This window comes from Mus musculus, chromosome 11 (genome assembly GCF_000001635.26).
Source record: "Mus musculus strain C57BL/6J chromosome 11, GRCm38.p6 C57BL/6J".
NCBI classification, from domain to species: domain Eukaryota; kingdom Metazoa; phylum Chordata; class Mammalia; order Rodentia; family Muridae; genus Mus; species Mus musculus.
The window spans coordinates 115,628,297-115,648,534 of NC_000077.6; the positions used below are offsets into that span (position 1 = coordinate 115,628,297).

At 48.6% G+C, this 20,238-nt stretch overlaps 1 protein-coding gene across 3 annotated transcripts in view; it reads right to left on the minus strand.

Annotated features, from left to right (window-relative positions):
- Nucleotides 1-15,748: 15,748 nt before the first annotated feature.
- Nucleotides 15,749-20,238, minus strand: part of Grb2 (growth factor receptor bound protein 2) — a 64,553-nt gene continuing 60,063 nt past the window's right edge. For all 3 annotated transcript variants that reach the window (NM_008163.4, NM_001313936.1, NM_001313937.1), the window contains 2 exons: nucleotides 18,414-18,582; nucleotides 15,749-17,658 (listed from right to left, as the gene is read on the minus strand). In NM_008163.4, the coding sequence (NP_032189.1) occupies nucleotides 17,473-17,658; nucleotides 18,414-18,582 (355 nt within the window). In that variant the 3' untranslated portion in view covers nucleotides 15,749-17,472. The remainder of the gene's footprint in view (nucleotides 17,659-18,413; nucleotides 18,583-20,238) is intronic.

The following is a 20,238-nucleotide window of genomic DNA, read 5'->3' on the forward strand; positions in this document are numbered from 1 at the left end:
TGAGAAGCTGCAGAGACTCCTGGGAGGTGTAGTACCACAGCGCCTTGCGTGCGCATTTCCGACGCCGTAAAAGAGCGGATGGCGAAGTTGGCTTTTACGACCTTCTAGAGGGCCTCTCATTGGCGCGATCCTCTGAAGTCTGCGCGGCTATGGAATATTAGAGCTCGCTGAACTTGACCCAGTTTTTATTTTTTATTTTCCAAATCAATGTAGTCTTAGAAGTCATATAACTTTGGAAAAGATGGCGGGAAGCCTGGTATTATTAGCCTGAAGGACTGGAGTTGGGTCGGGGTTAGATGGGTTCTTTGGGATAAGAACCTTTAAGGGAGTTGTACACACACACACACACACACACACACACACACACACACACACACACACACACGGGTCGGGGTTAGATGGGTTCTTTGGGATAAGAACCTTTAAGGGAGTTGTACACACACACACACAAACACACCCGGAGGAAACTACACACACACACACACACACGGAGGAATAAGAACCTTTAAGGGAGTTGTACACACAAACACACACACACACCCGGAGGAAACTACACACACACACACACACACACACACACACCCCCGGAGGAAATTTAGCACCGGAAGGACGATCGGTAGTTCAACATCAACCCAGAGTTCAAGGCCAGCCTAAGCTACGTGAGACCCTGACCTCTAAAACAAAAAGTTTATCTGAACTGAGATCTAAGTAATTTGCTGCAACTTCTTAATGTATCATTACTTACATGTTTTTAAATCAGTGGTTTATTTGTTACAGTTTAAGAGTTAATCTTAGCCAGGCGTGGTGGCGCACGCCTTTAATCCCAGCACTCAGGAGGCAGAGGCAGGAGGATTTCTGAGTTCGCGGCCAGCCTGATCTACAAAGTAAGTTTCAGGACAGCCAGGGCTATACATATATATATATAACCATATATATATATATAACCCTGTCTCAAAAAACCAAAAAAAAAAAAAGAGTTAATCTTTTTTAAAGATTTATTTATTTTATGTACATAAATGCACTGTAGTTGTCTTCAGACACACCAGAAGAGGGCATCGGATCCCATTACAGATGGTTGTGAACTATCATGTGGTTGTGGGAATTGAACTCAGAACCTTTGGAAAAGCCGTCATCTTTTTGTTGAGCCATCTCTCCAGCCCCTTTTTGTATTTTTTTTTTTTGGTTTTTCGAGACAGGGTTTCTCTGTGCAGCCCTGGCTGTCCTGGAACTCACTCTGAGTTCTGACCAGGCTGGCCTCGAACTCAGAAATCCACCTGCCTCTGCCTCCCGAGTGCTGGGATTAAAGGCGTGCGCCACCACGCCCGGCTTCCTTTTTGTATTTTTTAAGAACACCTCAAGAAACAGCTGGCTGGGCAGTAACAAATCTCTGGATAGCTTTTCTCATTTTGTTTTCCAAGTAGCAGAAATGACAGAAGTTTTTAAAGGTTAATAGTGGGGGGGGGGGGGTACACAAGGAGAGGCGAGAGGACAGCTTGCAAGAATCAGTCCTCTCCTTCCACAGGATCCAAGGGGTTGAATTTAGTTTTCAATCTTGATAAGAAGCACCTTTACCTACTGAGTCATCTCCAAAGCTAGCCTTCAAGTGTCGGAAACTACAATCTTAAAGATCGGTTCTTGTGTAGCCTCAGACTGTTACGTGGCTGTGGGTGACCCATGACTCTCCTTCCTTCACTTCCCGTCTGAGCCATCATGCCTGGCCTAGAAGTTTTTAGGTGTAATGAACGCTAGTCTTACTGCTTAGGTGGGGGAGTGGATCTTGCCTAGGCAAAGGTTCATTTCTCCAGGCAGGCACGCTGGGATCTCCCTCTGACCGCAGCTCTCAGAATCAGGAAAACCTCAACTTCAGGACCATCCGATTTGGCCCATATGGCCAACTCTGTGGCAAAATCTTCCCCCACTGCATTTTCTAATGCATGCACTGCAGGTTTATGCACATATGTCTCTGATCCGGTTTGAGTTGGTTTGAGTTGGGTGTGTGTGGTGTGTATTGTTCAGGTATATGCTTCTCGGTATGTGCCTATGAGGGCCCGAGAAAGGGTGTTTGTCTCTACCTTACTGACTTGAAACAGGGCCTCTCAGGGTTATCTTGTTTGGCTATGCCAACTGGCCAGTAAGCTCCCCAGGACCCACCTGTTTCTCTCCTGTCTTCCCGGTCCTCCCCCACCCCACACCCCCAGTAATGGGGTCATAGCCAGGCACATTTTTGACCTGGGTGAAGGAGATTTGAACTCATATCCTCATACTTGTAAGTAGTTCTGCCCCAATCCCCGATTTAGATGTTGTTTCAGCAGATGGACTTTTGTTTTGTTTTTTTTGTTTTTTTTTTGTTTTTTTTGTTTTTTTTTTTTTTGAGACAGGGTTACTCTGTGTAGCCCTGGCTGTCCTGGAACTCACTTTGTAGACCAGGCTGGCCTCGAACTCAGAAATCCACCTGCCTCTGCTTCCCAAGTGCCAGATGGACTATTACTACAGTTGAAGAATCTATTTTTCTCAGGTGTGTTCGTCTCCTTTTCCACCTCTGTTGAAACGGTTGTTTGCATGTACGTCGCGCTTGATTCCGCTGTCTTCACTCAATATGTGTATATAAGCCCTGTACACACACACACACACATCTCACACACACACACACATCACACACACACACACCACCTGAATAGGTGCCAGGATTCTTTCACTTGTTCCCCAGTTCTGATTTTTGCATATTTGCAATCTGGTCATCTAAGTTCAATATATTTAGTAAAGCCAGTCATGTGAAAAGATAAAAAAAAAAAAAAAAAAAAACCAGTTCCCGTCAGCTTGGGGAAGTGAAGCCTTCTGTGACCTCATCACACCCGAAACAGAAGCCTAAGAGTTCTTCTGGACTTCCCCCGCCTCCTAGGAGTGAATAACGTCTCCACCGTCTTGAACAAATAGGCTTGGCCACTCCCAGCTGAGCCACCCTGGGGGAGGGGAATGGCCCCCAGCAGTCTGCTCTCAGTAAGAAGTCAGTGTGAGCTTGGTGGAAGGGAACTTGCTGTGAGTCTCAGGCTTCACTTTCTCCATCCATTCAGACAAAGAAGGTAGACTTCAGGGTGCCCAAGCTACGCTGCCTCTGTAGATCTGTATGTCAAAAACCCTGTCAGCCCAAGCTGATACAGAATCGCTTGGACGCTGCCTCCCTACCCCCACCCCACCTCCTCTTTGAGACAGGGTTTCTCTGTGTAGCCCTGGCTGTCCTGGAACTCACTCTGTACACCAGGCTGGCCTCGAACTCAGAGTCTGCCTGCCTCTGCCTCCCCAGTGCTCCAATTAAAGGTGTGCAGCACCACCACCCAGCTAAGAATTTTTAATTAAATTGGATGTACTTGTGGGGCAAAGGACGGTGTGCACATATGAGTGCAGTTCCCATGGAGTCCAGAAGAGGGCATTGGATGTCTTGGAGCTGGAATTCCAGGTCATTGTGAGCTGCCCTTCTAGGTGCCAGGAATTGAATGTAGGTCCTCTGCAAGAGCAGTAGAGGGTTTATCATTGTTATTATGTTTTAATTTTACTACGTTTATTGTATGTGCATTGATGTGTTGCCTGCATGTGTGTCTATGTGACGATGTCAGATCCCCTGGAACTGTGAGCTGCCAGGTAGGTGATAGGAATTGAACCTGGGACCTCCAGAAGAGCCAGTGCTAGTAACTGCTGAGCCAGCTCTCCAGCCTGTAGTACAGGCTTGTGACTGTGTGGCCAGCTCTCCAGCCTCTGACTTTGTACTGTGTTGGTTTGGGGACAGGTTCTTACTGGAACATTGACTACTCTGGCTGACTATGCAGATCAGGTTAGACTCCTGTCTATCCTATGGTAATTCTTCAGCTGCTGCTTTCTGAGGGCAGGGACTTCAGGCTCAGGCTGCTGGGCCCATGTCGTGTGTTTTCATCTGAGTCAGAGTGAAATGAAGAGCCTTGTATCTTATGTTCATTGTTCTCTGCCTCCCAAAGTCACTAAGAACCTGCTGAGCTGTTTTGATCCCTGTTTCAGACCCTGGGACATAGCAGCTCCCTGTGGGAACGTTCTTTCAGCAAGGTGCTTCTAAAACCCCTCCATAGCTTCTCGTGGGAAAGACCAGCATTTACCTGTGTGGCTGGGGCGTGGCTCAGGAGCTGCAAATGCGCACATCCTGGGTTGGGTCTCCAGCCCCGAGGTAAACAAGCAAGCAAAGCTATACGTGACTCCCCACTTAGTTGGCCTAGCTGTTCGTTCACCTGGTAGCAGATTTTGGTTATTTCCAGGTTTCAGTATTTACCAATAAAGTTTCTAGGCTGAACAGATAGCTTGGTGGGCAACAGCTCTTGAGATGAAGCCAATGTCCTGAGTTCAATTCCTGGGACCCACAAGGTGGAAGGAGAGAACATCTGCGGGCTGCCCTTTGACTCTACCATATGTACTACAGCACATGCACAAATAAACATAAAAAATGTACCTATTGCCGGGCGTGGTGGCACACGCCTTTAGTCCCAGCACTTGGGAGGCAGAGACAGGCAGATTTCTGAGTTCGAGGCCAGCCTGGTCTACAGAGTGAGTTCCAGGACAGCCAGGGCTACACAGAGAAACCCTGTCTCGAAAAACCAACCAACCAACCAAAAAAGTAGCTGTTAATAAACTTCATGTAAAAAAAAGAAAAAAAAAACCTTCATGCATGGATGTTTGCATGGTTGTGCTTCTTATTTTGTTTCAGACATTGGTGTTTTTACTGTGAAACCCATAAAAAGAAAAACCCCGACACTTTCGAACTGTTCCGGGGGAAGTTCTCGTGGGCACCAGGGCCAAGACTGGCGCTTCTCAAGGTTCCTTTTCTCAGGGTTACTCAGCACATGGCTGCAAACCCAGACAACATATGAAGAAAAAAGAGATTCACTGTCCAGTAACACTCAAGCGCAGACCTCCTCAGCAAAGCAGACAGGGTCGGGGGGCGTCGGGGGTGGGGGGGGATGGTGATGGCAGCCAGTGGGAAAAGGCTCCCAACTTGCTGGAGGGTGTCCTGGTTCCTAGGCTCTGCCTTTGGGTAACAGCACTTCACCCATCACCATTTGTGGGTCCCTGAGCTGTTTTCTGTTGCCTGTGGGAACAGCCTCCACTGGTTCAGAGGAAGAATTAGATATCAGAGGAAGAATTAGAGCCCTGTCTTAGACAGTGGAGGGAGTGGGGGTTGGGGTGGGGCGCTGTCCTGCCCCAGTTCAGCTGCAGATCATGGCTTCTTCCCTACAACTTCTCCATATATATATATATATATATATATATATATATATATATATATATACATATATATACGTGTATATATATATATATGTATATATCCATACACACACACACACACACACACACACACACACATATATATATATATGCTTTGAGGTGTCCCCAACCTAAGATGCACTGTTTGTAGTTACTGCCCGTATTCCCAGGTAACCCTGGTGGGTGGAGGGTGGGAGTGTTGGGAAAGCCTTGGTATGTATTCCTCCTCTCCGCGGGGACAAAGAGGGACAGAGAAAACAGCTTTGGAAAAGAGAGTCTGGTTACGTAGCTCAGTTGGTAGAGGGCTTTCCTAGCATTCACAAGAACCTGGGTTTGAGCCTGAGATCATCTCATAAACCAGGGATGATGGCACAGAGCTGAAATCCCAGCACTTGGGAGGTGTTAGGGACATGTTGGCTACATAGCAAACAAAGTCCAGTGTAAGGTAAGAGACTCTGAGAGAGAAAGGGCAGGTGACTCAGCTGGTGAGGGGGCTCACTGTCCACACCTGAGACCTGACTCTCTGGCCTTCACATGTGGTCTATGGCATGTACGCCTATAGAACATCACACACACACACACACACACACACACACACACACACAGAGAGAGAGAGAGAGAGAGAGAGAGTTTCGCCTTCGCCTTCAGACAACTGGCCTCCATCAGTCTCTCATGTCAGTCTCTTCCCCATTTCCTTTTGGCTGGGTCAGCTGACCCTTTTCTTGGCTTCCCAGCTGTGTACACACTTCTGGAGAGCACTGCTGGTTACCATTTCCCGCAACATGCTGAGCTTTCTTGCTGCATCTGGCAAGGAAGCCCCAGAAGGGTTGGTTGATTGGGAATCCAGCTTTCTTAACTCAAATCTCCTGGGGAGGGGTCAGGTTCAGTCTACTTGGATTTGAATAAAACTGTGTCTATTTATTGTTTGAGACATGGCCTCACTCTGTTTGAGACATAGCCCTATTTGGCTCTGAACATCTGGTAATCCCCCTACCTCTGCCTCTCTAGGGCCACACATCACCACACCCATCTTGAAATTATTGATTTGATTAAGTGACTTATTTTTAGTATGGAGGGCAAAGAACAATCTGCCAAAATCCTTTCTCTCTTTCTACTACTTGGGTTCCAGGGATTGAATTCATGTCTTTGGAAGATAGCAAGATGGCTCAGTGGGTAGGGATGCTTGCCCCAGTATGTCAGCTCAAGAGGCTGAGGCAGGAGCATACTAAGTTCAAGGCCATCATGGTCACACAGGGAGGTACTATGTCAAAACCAAAGAAAACAGTTCTGGATAAATGGTTGAAATGGCAAGCATTTTATATGTTACAGAGAGAGAGGGCAAGACCTCGTACACTGTAACCTAGACTGGCCTTCATCTCACGAGGTAGGGAGGGTGACTTTGAACTCCTGATCCTCCTCCATTTCCCAAGGGCCGGGATTATAGGTGTGTACCACCATGTCCAGATTTTTTCTTCTTCTGAGACATGTATAGCCACGCCCATCCTGGAACTCACTCTGTAGACCAGCACGGCCCTGAACGCACAGAGATCTGCCTGCCTCTGCTTTCTGAGTGCTGGGACTAAAGGTGTGTGCCACCACACCTGGCCCCATGCTCAGATGTTTTCTTTATTGACATTCCCTGCATGAGTGCTTTGCCTAATATATGTGTATCCCATGCATGCTTGGTGCCCGTGGGAGCCAGAAGAGGGCGTCAGCTCCCCTGGAACTGGAGTTCTATGTGGTTGTGAGCCTCCCCGTAGGTTCTAGGAATCGAACCCACTTCCTCTGGAAGAGCAGCCAGTGTTCTTAACCTTTGAGTTATCTCTCCAGGCCACCGGACTCTTCTTAAAGATGGGTTTTATACAAGTGAAATGAAAGTAAGTAAATCTTTGGGCTAGAGTTTTGGGTGGTTGTGAGCTGCCGCTCCTGTGATCCTGAGAACTCAACCTGTATCCATTGAGAGAGCAGTTTAAGTGCTCTTAGCTACTGACCTGCATCTCCAAACCCCGCCCCGCCCCCGCCCCGCCCCCCGCCCCCTTTTATGTTTTTAATTATGTGTGTGTGTCCACGCATGGTAGTGGTGGTGGTGGGGTACTACATGCGAATGCACAGTTCTTAGAGGCCAGAGAAAACTTCAAGTGTCCTGAAGCTGGAGTTGGCAGCCATAGCAGTCTCTTCATGTGGATGCTAGGAACCAAACTCAGATCCTTGTAAGAGTATCACAGGTTCTTAAAAATATATATATTTATTGTATGTATGTGAGTACACTGTACCTGTCTTCAGACACACCAGAAGAGGGCAGCAGATTTCACTACAGGTGGTTGTGAGCCACCATGTGGTTGCTGGGAATTGAACTCAGGACCTTTGGAAGAGCAGTCGATGCTCTTAACCACTGAGCCATCTTTCCAACCCTCTTTTTGTTTATTAGATATTTTCTTTATTTACATTTCAAATGTTATCTCCTTTCCTAGTTTCCCCTCTGAAAATTCCCTATTCTCTCCTCCCGATTTTTTTCTTTTTAAAATGTATTTATTCTTTTTTTTTTTTTTTTTTTTTTGAAACAGGGTTTCTCTATATAGCCCTGGCTGTCCTGGAACTCACTTTGTAGACCAGGCTGGCCTCGAACTCAGAAATCTGCCTGCCTCTGCTTCCCAAGTGCTGGGATTAAAGGTGTGCGCCACCATGCCCGGCTAAAATGTATTTATTCTTATTTTATGTACATTGATGTATTTCCTTCATGTATGTCTGTGTGAGGATGTTGGATCCTGGAGTTACAGACAGTTGTGAGCTGCCATGTGGGTGTGGGGAACTGACTTAGGACCCCTGAAAAGTGTCCAGTGCTCTTAACTGATGAGCCATCTCTCTATTCCCTAAATTAGCTTTTTTGAAAGAACCTCATTTTGGAATAGTAAGATGGCTCAGTGGGTCTTGCCACCAAACCCAACAGCCTAAGTTCAATCCCTGGGGCAGCAAGGTGGGAAGAGAGAACTGATTTCTGAGAGCTGTCATCTGACCTCGCTTGTAGACTATGGCATATGCTTGCGATGTAATCTCCACCCACATAATGAATTGTCTTTTTATTATACACACACACACATTTTACATATATATATATATATATATATGATGAGTACACTGTCTTTAGACACACCAGAAGAGGGCAGCAGATCCCATTACAGAGGGTTGTGAGCCACCATGTGGTTGCTGGGAATTGAACTCAGGACCTCTGGAAGAGCAGTCAGTGCTCTTAACCTCTCCAGCCTATAATAAATTATCTTAAAAGAGGATGCATTCCCTTCTAGGGAAAATGTACTTTGTCAGATTTGGGGTGGGGGGAGTTCGTGACAGACAGGGTTTCTCTGTGTATCCCTGGCTGTCTTGGAACTCTCTCTGTGGACCAGGCTGACCTCTAATTTAGAGATCTGTCTCCCTCTGTCTCCCAAGTGCTGGGATTAAAGGTGTGTGTCACCACTGCCTGGCCTGTCAGATTTCTGGATGAGATTTAAACAGTTTCCTTATAGGGTTGTGAGGGTCACTTAGTCACTTCCGTTAGCATTGTCATTAAAGGGAGGGCTACGGCAATACAGAAGCTTCTGGGGGCTCAGCTGACAGCTCATTCAGTTTCCATTTCACTGCTCTCAAATAGACAGGAAAGGTGTGGGGGTGCTCACACCTGTAATCCCAGCACTTGGGAGGTGAAGGCAGGAGGGTCAGGAGTTCGAGGCCAGCTTGAGCTACATGAATCACTGTCCCAAATGATAGAGGCAAAAAGCCCAACAAAGCAATTTAGACATCTGGGCGCATCAGAAACATACAAGCCGCCGGGCATGGTGGCGCACGCCTTTAATCCCAGCACTCGGGAGGCAGAGGCAGGTGGATTTCCTGAGTCCCGAAGGCCTGGTGCTGTGCCAACCTTCCAAGGGCAGGAGACCCAGCTTTGGGAAGTTCCCCACACTCCTGAAGGTGCTTTATAAATTTTACAAGATCCAAACAAAAGCTGGAACAAGACAAAAGTTTATATTGAAAACATGAGCACACTGAGCCAGGGAAATTCTGAGAAAGGAGAGGATGGCTGCTCTGCCACCAAACTTGCAGGGAATCCTCAAGAGTTAAAGTTCCCGGGAGCCCCTGCCACCTGTGAACAGCACACAGCCCTGAGCACACACCTCCCCGTGGCCTCCTCTTGCTTTGTATAGTATGTATTTAAAGGCCACGTGTCTGGCTGCGTGGCCCAAGCTGCCTGGTGCTAGGCATAGAGGGCTGTGCTGACAAGTCTGGTTACTCAATTTTATTTTCTGAAATAGGGTCTCACACTTAGCCTGGGCTAGCCTCAAATATCAGTCTTCTCCCTCAGCAACTGGAGAGCTGGAATTAGACCCATGGGACAACATACCTGGGTCAAGCTGTTCCGTGTTTCTTTGAGACAGGGTCTCACTGTGTAGCCCTGGCTAGCCTGGAGTTCTTTATGGAGAGCAGGCTGGCCTCAGAATCACAGAAATCCATCCACTTCTGCCTCCCGAGTACTGGGATTAAAACTGCACATTTCACTTAGCCTGGCTTTCAGGCTGGCTTTTGGTTTTGATTTTTTGTTTATTTGTTTGTTTGTTTGTTTGATTTTTCGAGACAGGGTTTCTCTGTGTAGCCTTGGCTGTCCTGGAACTCACTCTGTAGACCAGGCTGTCTTCGAACTCAGAAATTCACCCGCCTCTGCCTCCCAAGTGCATGGCACTTGCCACCACACCTGGCTTTGATTTTTTTTTTTTAAAGATTTATTTATTTATTTATTATATGTAAGTACACTGTAGCTGTCTTCAGACACATCAGAAGAGGGCATCAGATCTTATTACGGATGGTTGTGAGCCACCATGTGGGATTTAAACTCAGGACTTTTGGAAGAACAGTCAGTGCTCTTAACCGCTGAGCTCTCTCTCCAGCCCTGGTTTTGATTTTGAGACAGAGTCTGAGCACTGGCGAGTCTGGATCTTGCCAAGTACAACAGGCTAGCACAGACCCTCCTGGTTAGCCTGGATCTACCCATGTACAACAGGCAAGCCTAGACTCTCCTGCTCAGCCTTCTAAGTGCTAGAATTGCCACACCCAGCTAGAACAAAGATCTAAGCAGAAAAAGACAATAGTGCCATTGTGTTGCTACATGCCTTTTATTCCATCATTCAGGGGACAGAGGCAGGAGGATCTCTGTGTTCAAGGCTAGCCTGATCAACATAACTAGAAGTACATAGCAGGACCCTTTTTCAAAAACAAAAACCAAAATAGTATTGGGCTAAAGCTCAGAGGTAGGTAGAGCACGTGCTTGCTGTATTCAAAGCAGTGTTTGATTCCCAGCACCAGGAAATCAATATTTATCTATCTATCTATCTATCTATCTATCTATCTATCTATCTATCTATCTATCTATCTATCTATCTATCTATCGACTTAGGGTGACTTACCACATTCAGGCACCAGCAGAAATGAACCCATTTCTGGCCAGTCACATCACAGGACTTATTCTGTGTGACCTTGTCAACCACCCTCAGTCCTTTTATGACTCTAAGTTCCTCTTCCTGAGCCTTAGGAGAGTCACACATTCAAGGCTACAGACCCAGCACGAATCCAGGAACCAGGAAGCAACCTGCCTTGGGCCCCGCTGAGCCTGGGGGTGACTCCCTTGCTACTGCTCCTAGCTGGAGATGAAGACAGCCAGCTGCTGATGCAGGGCAAAGGGCTCTGGGAGCAAGAGGACAGAGGGCTGCAGTTCTGAAGCTGACAGAGACACACACAGCTGGGAGGGCTGAGGCACACATCCTGGGGCCTGGAGGCTGCAGGGGAGCACAGTTCCCTGGAGTCTGATGGGGTAGGGTTCTCGGATGCTCTTTGCAGAGTTAGGTTTCCTAACAGATTAGGGATCAGTAGATGATCAGGCGGAAGGAGCCTGAGAGTCCCTGAGGAAGGACAGAGGCAGAGGAGGCAGGATCTGAGGAGACAGGGGAGGCTGCTGAAATCTAGGCTTCAGAAGGACTTGGCAGTGGGTGGTGGAGGGAAAACTGGTCTAGGTGCTGACTAAATGCCAAGATGGCTTCATTTTATGGCATGTAAGCTACAGCTACCCAGCGTGCGCGTACAGAGCCAAGGTGCTGACACTACCACCCCTCATCTTGAGGCAAGACCTCCCACTGTAACTTGGCCTGGCTTTAAATGATCAATCCTTCTGCCTCAGCTTCCTGGATTGTAGGCATAAACCACCACACTTACAGAGTTTGGTTTTGATGTTATTTTTAGACCAATGGCCCTAAACATTAAACATGCTGGTTAACTGTGCTCCCACTAAGCTACTATCCTCAGCCCTGGCTCGGCACCTCCAGCTTCCTTTTTTTTTTTTTTTCCAAGACAGGGATTCTCTGTGTAGCCCTGGCTGTCCTGGAACCCATTCTGTACACTAGGCTGGCCTTGAACTCAGAAATCTGCCTGCCTCTGCCTCCCAAGTGCTGGGATTAAAGGCGTGTGCCACCACTGCCCGGCTTCCTTTTTCTTGCTTGAGATAGAGTCTCAGGTAGCCTAGGCTGGCCTCAGACTCCTTATGAAGATGAAGCTGGTCTTGAACACCTGATGCCTGTACATCTGTGCATCTCTTGTGTGCCTAGTGCCTGCAGAGATCAGAGAGGGCATTGGATCCTCTGGAATCAGACTTACTGGTGGTTGTGAGCCACCATGTGCTGGGATTCGAACCTGAGTCTTTGCAAGAGCAATGGATGCTCTTTGCTACTGAGCCCTCTCTAGCCTTGACACTTGGCTTAGCGTCTGTTAGTGAAGGAACCTCTCAGGCTTCTCCTACCTTTTCCTCACTATGGCCCCTGGACAGTTAGGACAAGGTAGCTGCTTTCACAAAAAAGGCACTGACTGACTGAAGGGGCTAATGGAATGGGCTAGAGGTAGTCTATCTTGTGCTGCCTCTCCACCATAGCTTGTGAATTCAGTCACAAGCAAAAGAGACAGAGTAGTGTCACATGGCTGGCATTCCCCCCAACACATTGGGGGACAACCAGCACCCTAAGACATTGCCGCTCAGAACCCATGAGGCCACGTGTACCTACAGTCCAGCCTGACCACCCAAGAGAGACAACTGGGCCAGGAGACAGGCAGGCCACCCTCCCTCCCTCCCTCCCTCCCTCCCCCCCCCCCCCCCCCCCCCCCCCCCCGTCCTAAGCTAATGCCACCTTTGGCCTCTTGTGGGCTTCCCTAACTTCCTTCTGTGAACTGTTGTAAGCCGGTGTTCTAGAACTCAGCTTCCAACTTGATATCACTTCTCAGGACAGAGGAGGCCTCTGGTGCGCAAAGGATAGGGCATCTGGGATCACAGCTTCACTGTCCCAGCTAGGCTGTCTGCCCTGCAGAGGGCAGCTCAGGTCACTTCTGAGCTGGCCCACGGCATTCAGCTATTTCTCCTGCACACCCCCACCAGCCCTGCTCCTGCCCCACCTGCCCCGTGGGTCTGTTGTCTGACACTAGGCATGGGACTCAGGGCTTTGCCTACACTAAGCATGTGCTTCAACAGTTACACCTCCAGCTCCACCTATTAATAACTGTCCAAAGAACTATACCAACAGATCAACCTGATGCTATCTTCCCTAACCACCCATCCTTACCCCATTTGCATACCCCACTTCCTGTCTGAATTCACCCAGCTCGTGGCTCACACCGAGGTTTAAGCATCTAGGCAGAGGAACACCTCCCTGGCGGTGCAGTCGAAGACCCGAATGTGGTGATTTCCAGGCTCGGGATGACTCAGTGACGTCTGCAGCGCAGGAGTGGAGGAGGCTGCTCATTTGTGAGGCATAAACGTGGCTCTCCTCAGCCAGTTCCTCATGGGGGAAGTCCCCTTGATCCAGAGCAGAAGAGGCCATGACCCCTATGGAGGACACTGTCACCAGGGGTCCTGAAGATGCCCCGAGGAGATGGGAGAGGCTGATGTACATCCTCAAGCCTTGGGCAGCACAGAGAAGGGAAGCAGAGGCAGACAGGGGAGTGCTGACTCAGACCGAGAGCACGGTGCCTTTTAGGCCCCATGCCAGGTGTGCTGAAAAGACTGTTGCTGGATCTGCTCTCAGTGGTCTCTATTCGAACAGAGTACAGTATGCCTTGTAAATTGGCTCTCTAGATCTTGTCTCTTCATGTAGCCAGGGCTGGTCTAGGAACCCTGGTCTTACCATGTAGCTCAGGTTGGCCTAGAAGTCTCCATCTTATTCAGTACTGGGATTATCAGCAAGTACCATCTCTCTTAGCTCCTCCAGCCTGTACTTAATAGACAAGGTCTCACTGTGTAGCTCTGCCTGGCCTGGAGATGGATAACAGGGAGCAGGCTGGACTTGAACTCAGAGATCCCATCTGCCTTTTCTCCAGAGTACTGTGCTCCAAGGTGTGTCATGCCTGGCAGTCACACGCACACGCGCACACACACACAGTGTCATAGTGTATAAAAGTCAGAGGCCAACATTCCCACCTTCCATCAGATGGCTCTGAGGGTTTGGTAGCAAGTCCCTTCTACCTGCTGCTCGGCCAACTCGACTGGGTTTAATTAATTTTAAGTGGGCTGGCCAAACCCCAGTACTCAGAGTCATCAGCACATGGGACTGTCATGTCAACCATCAACAATGTCCTCCTCCCTTAAACTTTGTCACAGACAATGGAGCTCTCAGTTCTGTAGCCCAGAGGGACCTGGGATGCAACCTGATCCTCCTGCCTCAGCCTCTGGAGTGCTGGGTTACAGGTGTGAACAGCCATTCCCTGTTTTGCTTAGGTTTGTGATGGTAACTACCACAGAGAGGCTGAAGAGACCCCAGAACTCCACACTGGGCTTCATGGTATAGGCCGTGAACATGGTCTTGGCTCTTAGGAGGTGGAGGCAGTTCCCAGGACCTGCATGGCAGCTTACAACCTTCTGTAACTCCAGTTTTAGGTCTGATCCTGTAGGGCACCATACTCACATAGTACACAGACATATATTTAAACACTCATACACATAAAATAAAAAATGTTTAAGAATCTCCAAAATTTTGAAAACAAAACCAAATAAACAAAAAAACAGATCCAGGGCTGGAGAGATGGCTCAGCGGTTAAGAGCACTGACTGCTCTTCCAGAGGTTCTGAGTTCAATTCCCAGCAACCACATGGTGGCTCACAGCCATCTGATGCCCTCTTCTGGTGTGTCTGAAGACAGTGACAGTGTACTCATATACATAAACAAATCAACCTTTAAAAACAAAAAACAAAAAAAAAAAAAAACATTGGGTCTGAAGGCCATCTAGCCCATAAGCAGGCCCAGGAATGGTGTCAAGAGGAGACAGCTGGCTGGTGCTGTCAGATGACCTAAACCAATGTAGCTGTCCATCCTAGCATTTCCGATCTCACTCTGCACCTGGCTCCTGGTGCTCGATGAAGTCTTGGGACCAGGAGGGAGCAGCAGGGCCACTATGATGGGCCAGGTTGGCTAGTGGTATCCTCAAGGTTTTGCATAGCCTAGCCTTTATCATGAGACACATTTGAGCTGGCCCTGGGCACACATACACAGCCTGGATAACTCACCAGGAATCTGACCCAGGGGAGGGGCAGGACACACACTGTGATCACCTGAAGAACAAAGAGGGGGCTCAAGGAGAGTGTGCTTGTTAGCAAGTGTAAAACACTGGGTTCTCAGCACTGGGGAAAAAATGACACCCCCCCCCCCAATCAGGAAGGGGTTAAACTGACACAAAGGGAGTTCAAAGTCAGCCCAAGCTCTCTGCTCAGCTGGCCCAGACAAGCACAGCTCCCTCTCACATGCACATCACCGCAACGGGGAGGAGCAGGTGGCACCCGGGAGCCTCCTAGCCACCAGTTCAGGTGGTTTGCTCGGCAGAATCCTCTTTTGTTCAAGCCTCAACCCTTACCGCGTCATAGCCAGCACCGTGTGGTTACCAACTTTGTCTCACCCAAAAGACCACTGTCACGGCTGTGTCATGTAGCTGCCTCACCGACTTCCTCAGAGATTAGCCTTTCCACACCCTCAGCTCGGAAGGGAAGAGGAGCTTTCCAGCCCAGCTCTGGGTTCTTCTGAGTTCTTGTCTAAACCATTTTCCACATAATGAGCTACATCACTCGTCCTAGGTTCACAGGGTCTGGAGATGCCGGCCAGAGTTAACATACTCTAAGCCTTTACTTTCAACATTTGGGAGCAGAGGCAGGAGAATCTCTGCGAATTTGAGGCCAGCCAGGGCAACATAGTGAGACCCCATCTATAAAATAAAATCAGGACGGGCAGTGATCCCAGCACTTGGGAGGCTGAGATGGGCGGATTTCTGAGTTCAAGGTTACCCTGGTCTACAGAGTGAGTTCTGGGACAGCCAGGGCTACACAGAGAAACCCTGCCTTGAAAAAAATAAATAAATAAAAAAATAAACTGAAAACACCATCAGGGAGAAATGAAGACACACAGTTAAGAACTCATTGTACGTTTATTCACAGTTAATCACTACCTACCAAATTGCTGTCCGCAGAAGTCAGAGTAAGTACATAGTTGGTTTTTTTTTTTTTTTTATTTAAACACTGATCTTTAAATATATACACACAAAACTTAGTTCAGCAAGGCTTCATGATATACACCAATTCCAAAATAAAACAATCACATGGCCCAGGTGTGACTCCAGAGATTACTTTATCATCAGCAGGGAGAGCAGCAGCGGAACCAGGAGAGGTGGGGACCCAGAAGGCCGCCTCCGAGCCTTAGGGGCGCCCTGAGCTGAGTCCATCTCACAATGCTAAGTCCAGGGGAGACTCTACCCGCAAGAGTCTAGCAGCCCATGGATGCACCGACTCCAAGGGAAGGCCTGGGTGGAGCCCTGCTTCTGCTGTGGGAAGGAGGCAGGGTGGAGAGAACGGTGTGCAGGCACGTGACTACAGAGGACGGAAAACTCACAGAAGACAAGAGTTAAAAAGCTGTGCACTGGTCTTGGTCTCTCCTACCTCGAAAGGCTTTGTGGGATGGAGGGGTGGGGTGGGGGGAGGGGCAGCACAACCCACTGCCAAGAGAGATGCGGCCGACCCCACAATCCTGCTATCTGCACCCTTGGACAGGTGGGGAAATACGAGCGTGAAAAATGAAAGGCCAATTCTCTTCAAGCCCATCTGCATGTAGGCCTATAAGAGTGAAGGATGCCAGGGCTCCTCTGACCGTCTTGTGTTTGGATCAGTAGCTCCAGGCATAGAGAGAGCAGACCATAACTGAGACACGGAGACAGAGACTCTGATGTCCACTGAGTCTGAGCTGAAGCGAGTGTTGCAGCTCACAAAGTAAAAGCTGAGGCTTCGAGACCTCCGGCCCATTCAAGATGGGAAATACACTCTCTGCTTCTACCAGCTCCTTTCTCTGTCCTCTTTCCCCTGCCCTGAGAGGAAAATATTTACACAGGATAGGAGACGAATCAACTGAAAAGCTCTGGACTGTCTTTAACTTATTAAAAAAAAAAATGGTACAAATACCATTTATGAACACCCTTGAAATAAGACAAAGGCACTATTTAAAAAAAACAAACAAACAAACAAAAAAACGTCAAAACACCTGAAGGGAAGCAGTGGGAGAGGGGAGGGCCTGCAGTCTGACTCTCAGGAGACCGGGGAGGACAGTGGGCCTCCTTCCCCTAATTCCAACTTTGATGGAATGCTCCAGGCCTGAGGCTGGAGGCGGTACCCCTGGGCATCTCGGGTGAACCCCAACCAGGGCCCCAGAAGCACTGGCTGCCCCTGTGTGTGAGGAATCCGGCTCTTTCAGTCCATCCATCTCCACAGACATTTTGCATAGAGAAAATACCAGCCCACTTGGTTTCTTGTCTTTTATTATTGGCATCAGCTGGACTATATGTGGCCTTAAACATCATGCACTGGACAGGAAAGAAAGAACGAGAAAAAGGACACAGGAGGGGAACAGGGGTAGCGGCGAGATTCCGTAATAAAAACTGTAATTCATTCAATAGGTTAAGTTTTGGCATTATGAAATCAAACACCCCTCCCCACCCCCCAAAGTTGCAACCCAATGAGAGGGTCACCCGTGGGACCCAGCCAGGTGTTCTGCGTTCCCTCACAGGCTGTGACAGGCAGCGTGTGGGTGTAATTCTTGTGAACGGTCTTAACTTTTCACTTTCTTTAAATAATCTCTTTTGCTTCTTAGACGTTCCGGTTCACTGGGGTGACATAATTGCGGGGAAACATGCCGGTCTGCCCGTGGCAGGCCCCTTTCCACCAATTGGGATCTGAGTTATCCATGACATGAATGAAGTCTCCTCTGCGAAAGCCCAGCTCGCCATCCTCCTGGGGGTCAAAGTCAAAGAGCGCCTGGACGTAGGTTGGCTGCTGCAAGAGAGAGCAGGGAAGCGGTGTTTCTCATGCTGCCAGGCGGCCTTGGAAGCTGGACTCCTGGCTCCCCCAGGGAGGGCAAGCATGTGGGAACCCGCCCACTTTCCAAAGAAGCCTCATACCTCACTCCCTCCGCTCTGACACACTCCTAAGTCCTAGGTGGGATTAGAGGAATCCTTTATTAACATTTAAAACCCACAAGGGTATATATACCCATGTCACTAAGAATAGCCAATACTGGCTAGTGGGGAGCAGCAAACACTTTGGGCTGTGTGTGCCAGAGCTCTCTTAACAGGTTTTTTTTTTTTTTTTTAAAAAAAAAGATTTTATTTATTGTTATATGTAAGTACACTGTAGCTGTCTTCAGACACACCAGAAGAGGGCATCAGATCTCATTACAGATGGTTGTGAGCCACCATGTGGTTGCTGGGATTTGATCTCAGGACCTTTGGAAGAACAGTCAGTGCTCTTACCCGCTGAGCCATCTCTCCAGCCCCTCTTAACAGGTTTGAACACACTCTCAGCATTCCCTCACTCGGGCTGTAAACGAGGCAGTCCTAACCAGAACTCCTGCTCATACGTGAGGAGGACTGAGTGCATCCCTCACAGGCTGGCTGCACAGGGACTCAACCACCTGAGTGCCAACTGCAGAGCCTCACTGCCATGAGGTCGGCCTGAGCACACAGGAAGTCGCTGTGGTGTCACGCCTGGGCCTTCACACTTGCTGGAAGTGAGTAAAGCTCTTTGCTTACCTGTGGCATCTGTTCTATGTCCCGTAAGAATATCTGCTGGTTCCTGGACACGGATGTTGATCTGTGGTAATCTACCAGCTCATTCAAAGAATTAAACTTCACCACCCACAGGAAATACTTCCCGGCTCCGTCGCGGAGCACCTTGAAGTGCTGCACATCATTTCCAAACCTGAGGATGGGGAGAAAAACCATGAAGCGGCCACAGGGCTCTGCAGGGCTGCCTCAAACCTGAAGGTGTCCAGGGAACTTCTCTGTCAGGCATAGCTTTTCAGAGCTTGGGGTCACAAGAGCTTCATAGCACCCTGAGTATCCAGCTGGAGAGAATGCAGACCGTCCCAGGAGCCTCCCCTAAGCCCCTCCTGATTGCTGATGACTAGTTACAGGAGTAACACAGTGGAAGCCCACCCACTAGGCTAACCCTCAGATGTCTATGATCTACTAACACAGCCCACTTGTGAGGCTACAGCTTTATCTGCCTTAACAGTTCAAAAAGTGGGGTGATAGTCAAACACTAGCTCAGGTTGGCTTTGAGCTCACTAACTGTGTAAGCTGGTCTAGAACTCATGGTGATCTGGTGATCCCTGCATTAGCCTCCCATTGCTGAGGTTACAGGTATGCCAAAGCTATGCTTTTCACTGAGAAATTTTCTTTTCTTTTCTCCTTTCTTCCTTCCTTCCTTTCTTTCTTTTTGTTTTTTTCGAGACAGGGTTTCTCTGTGTAGCCCTGGCTGAACTCACTCTGTAGACCAGGTTGGCCTTGAACTCAGAAATCTGCCTGTCTCTGCCTCCCGAGTGCTGGGATTAAAGGCGTGCACCACCAACGCCCCGGCTACCGAGGAATTTTCTTACTGTTTTTCTTTCTGATTCCTGTTCACTGCCAAGCCTTTGAATCTCTTCCAGTAGTCTCTTAAAGTGGTTCTAAAGACAAACCAGCAGATGGCAGCACTGGACTTCCAGTGCTTCTAAACCCCAGGGCAAGTTTGAAACCAGATACCAAACTCCAGATGCACTGTTTTCCCCTATAGACACATATAGTCTGATAAAGTTATTTTTCACTGAAACAATTTCAACAATATGCCATCATAAAAGTTATCTAAAATCCAGGAGTTACTTCTGGAACTTCCAGCTGGCTTGTGGTGACTGAAACGGAGGAAAGCAAAACCAAGCACCCAGCGACTTCATTGCGGTTCCCTGAGCAGCAAGGGAGGTGCTTTTGAGAGGACTGTGGCTCAGGCTCCAAAGGCCCAAGAGCCTTCTGGGATGCACCTGCTTCCCAAGTGCAGGGTCACTTCTACCACATCTTCCCACCAGACTCCCAAGATCTCGAAACTGTGTGCTATCTTAGAGTCTGGTGCTGATGGAAGCCCTTGTGAAGATGCTTCGCTAAAGGCAGGCAGTAGTTCATGTTTTCCTTGTGTACGTGTCATGTCCATGGGGTGTGAAAGCACATGTATGTGCACATGTGTGGAAACCAATGTCAACACTGGCTGTCTGAAGTGCCTCTCACTGACCCCGGAGCTCCATGGTAAGGCTGGGCTAGCTGGCTACAGCTCCACACGATCTCCCTCTCTAGCATCTGCCCTTGGACCCTAACTCAGATCCTCTTGTTTCGTGGTAGTTACCAACCGAGCCAGCTACCTCTTATATTTTATTCCTAAAGTGATGACGTATTAACATCTTTAAATGTTTAACTTTAAGAGGACACTTCTCTAGATATGCGTGTGTGTGATGGGCAGGGGTCAGGGGAACTCCTGTGGAAATCAGTTCTCTCCTTCCACTATGTGGGTCCTAGGAATCAAACATAGGTCACCTGGCTGGACGACAAG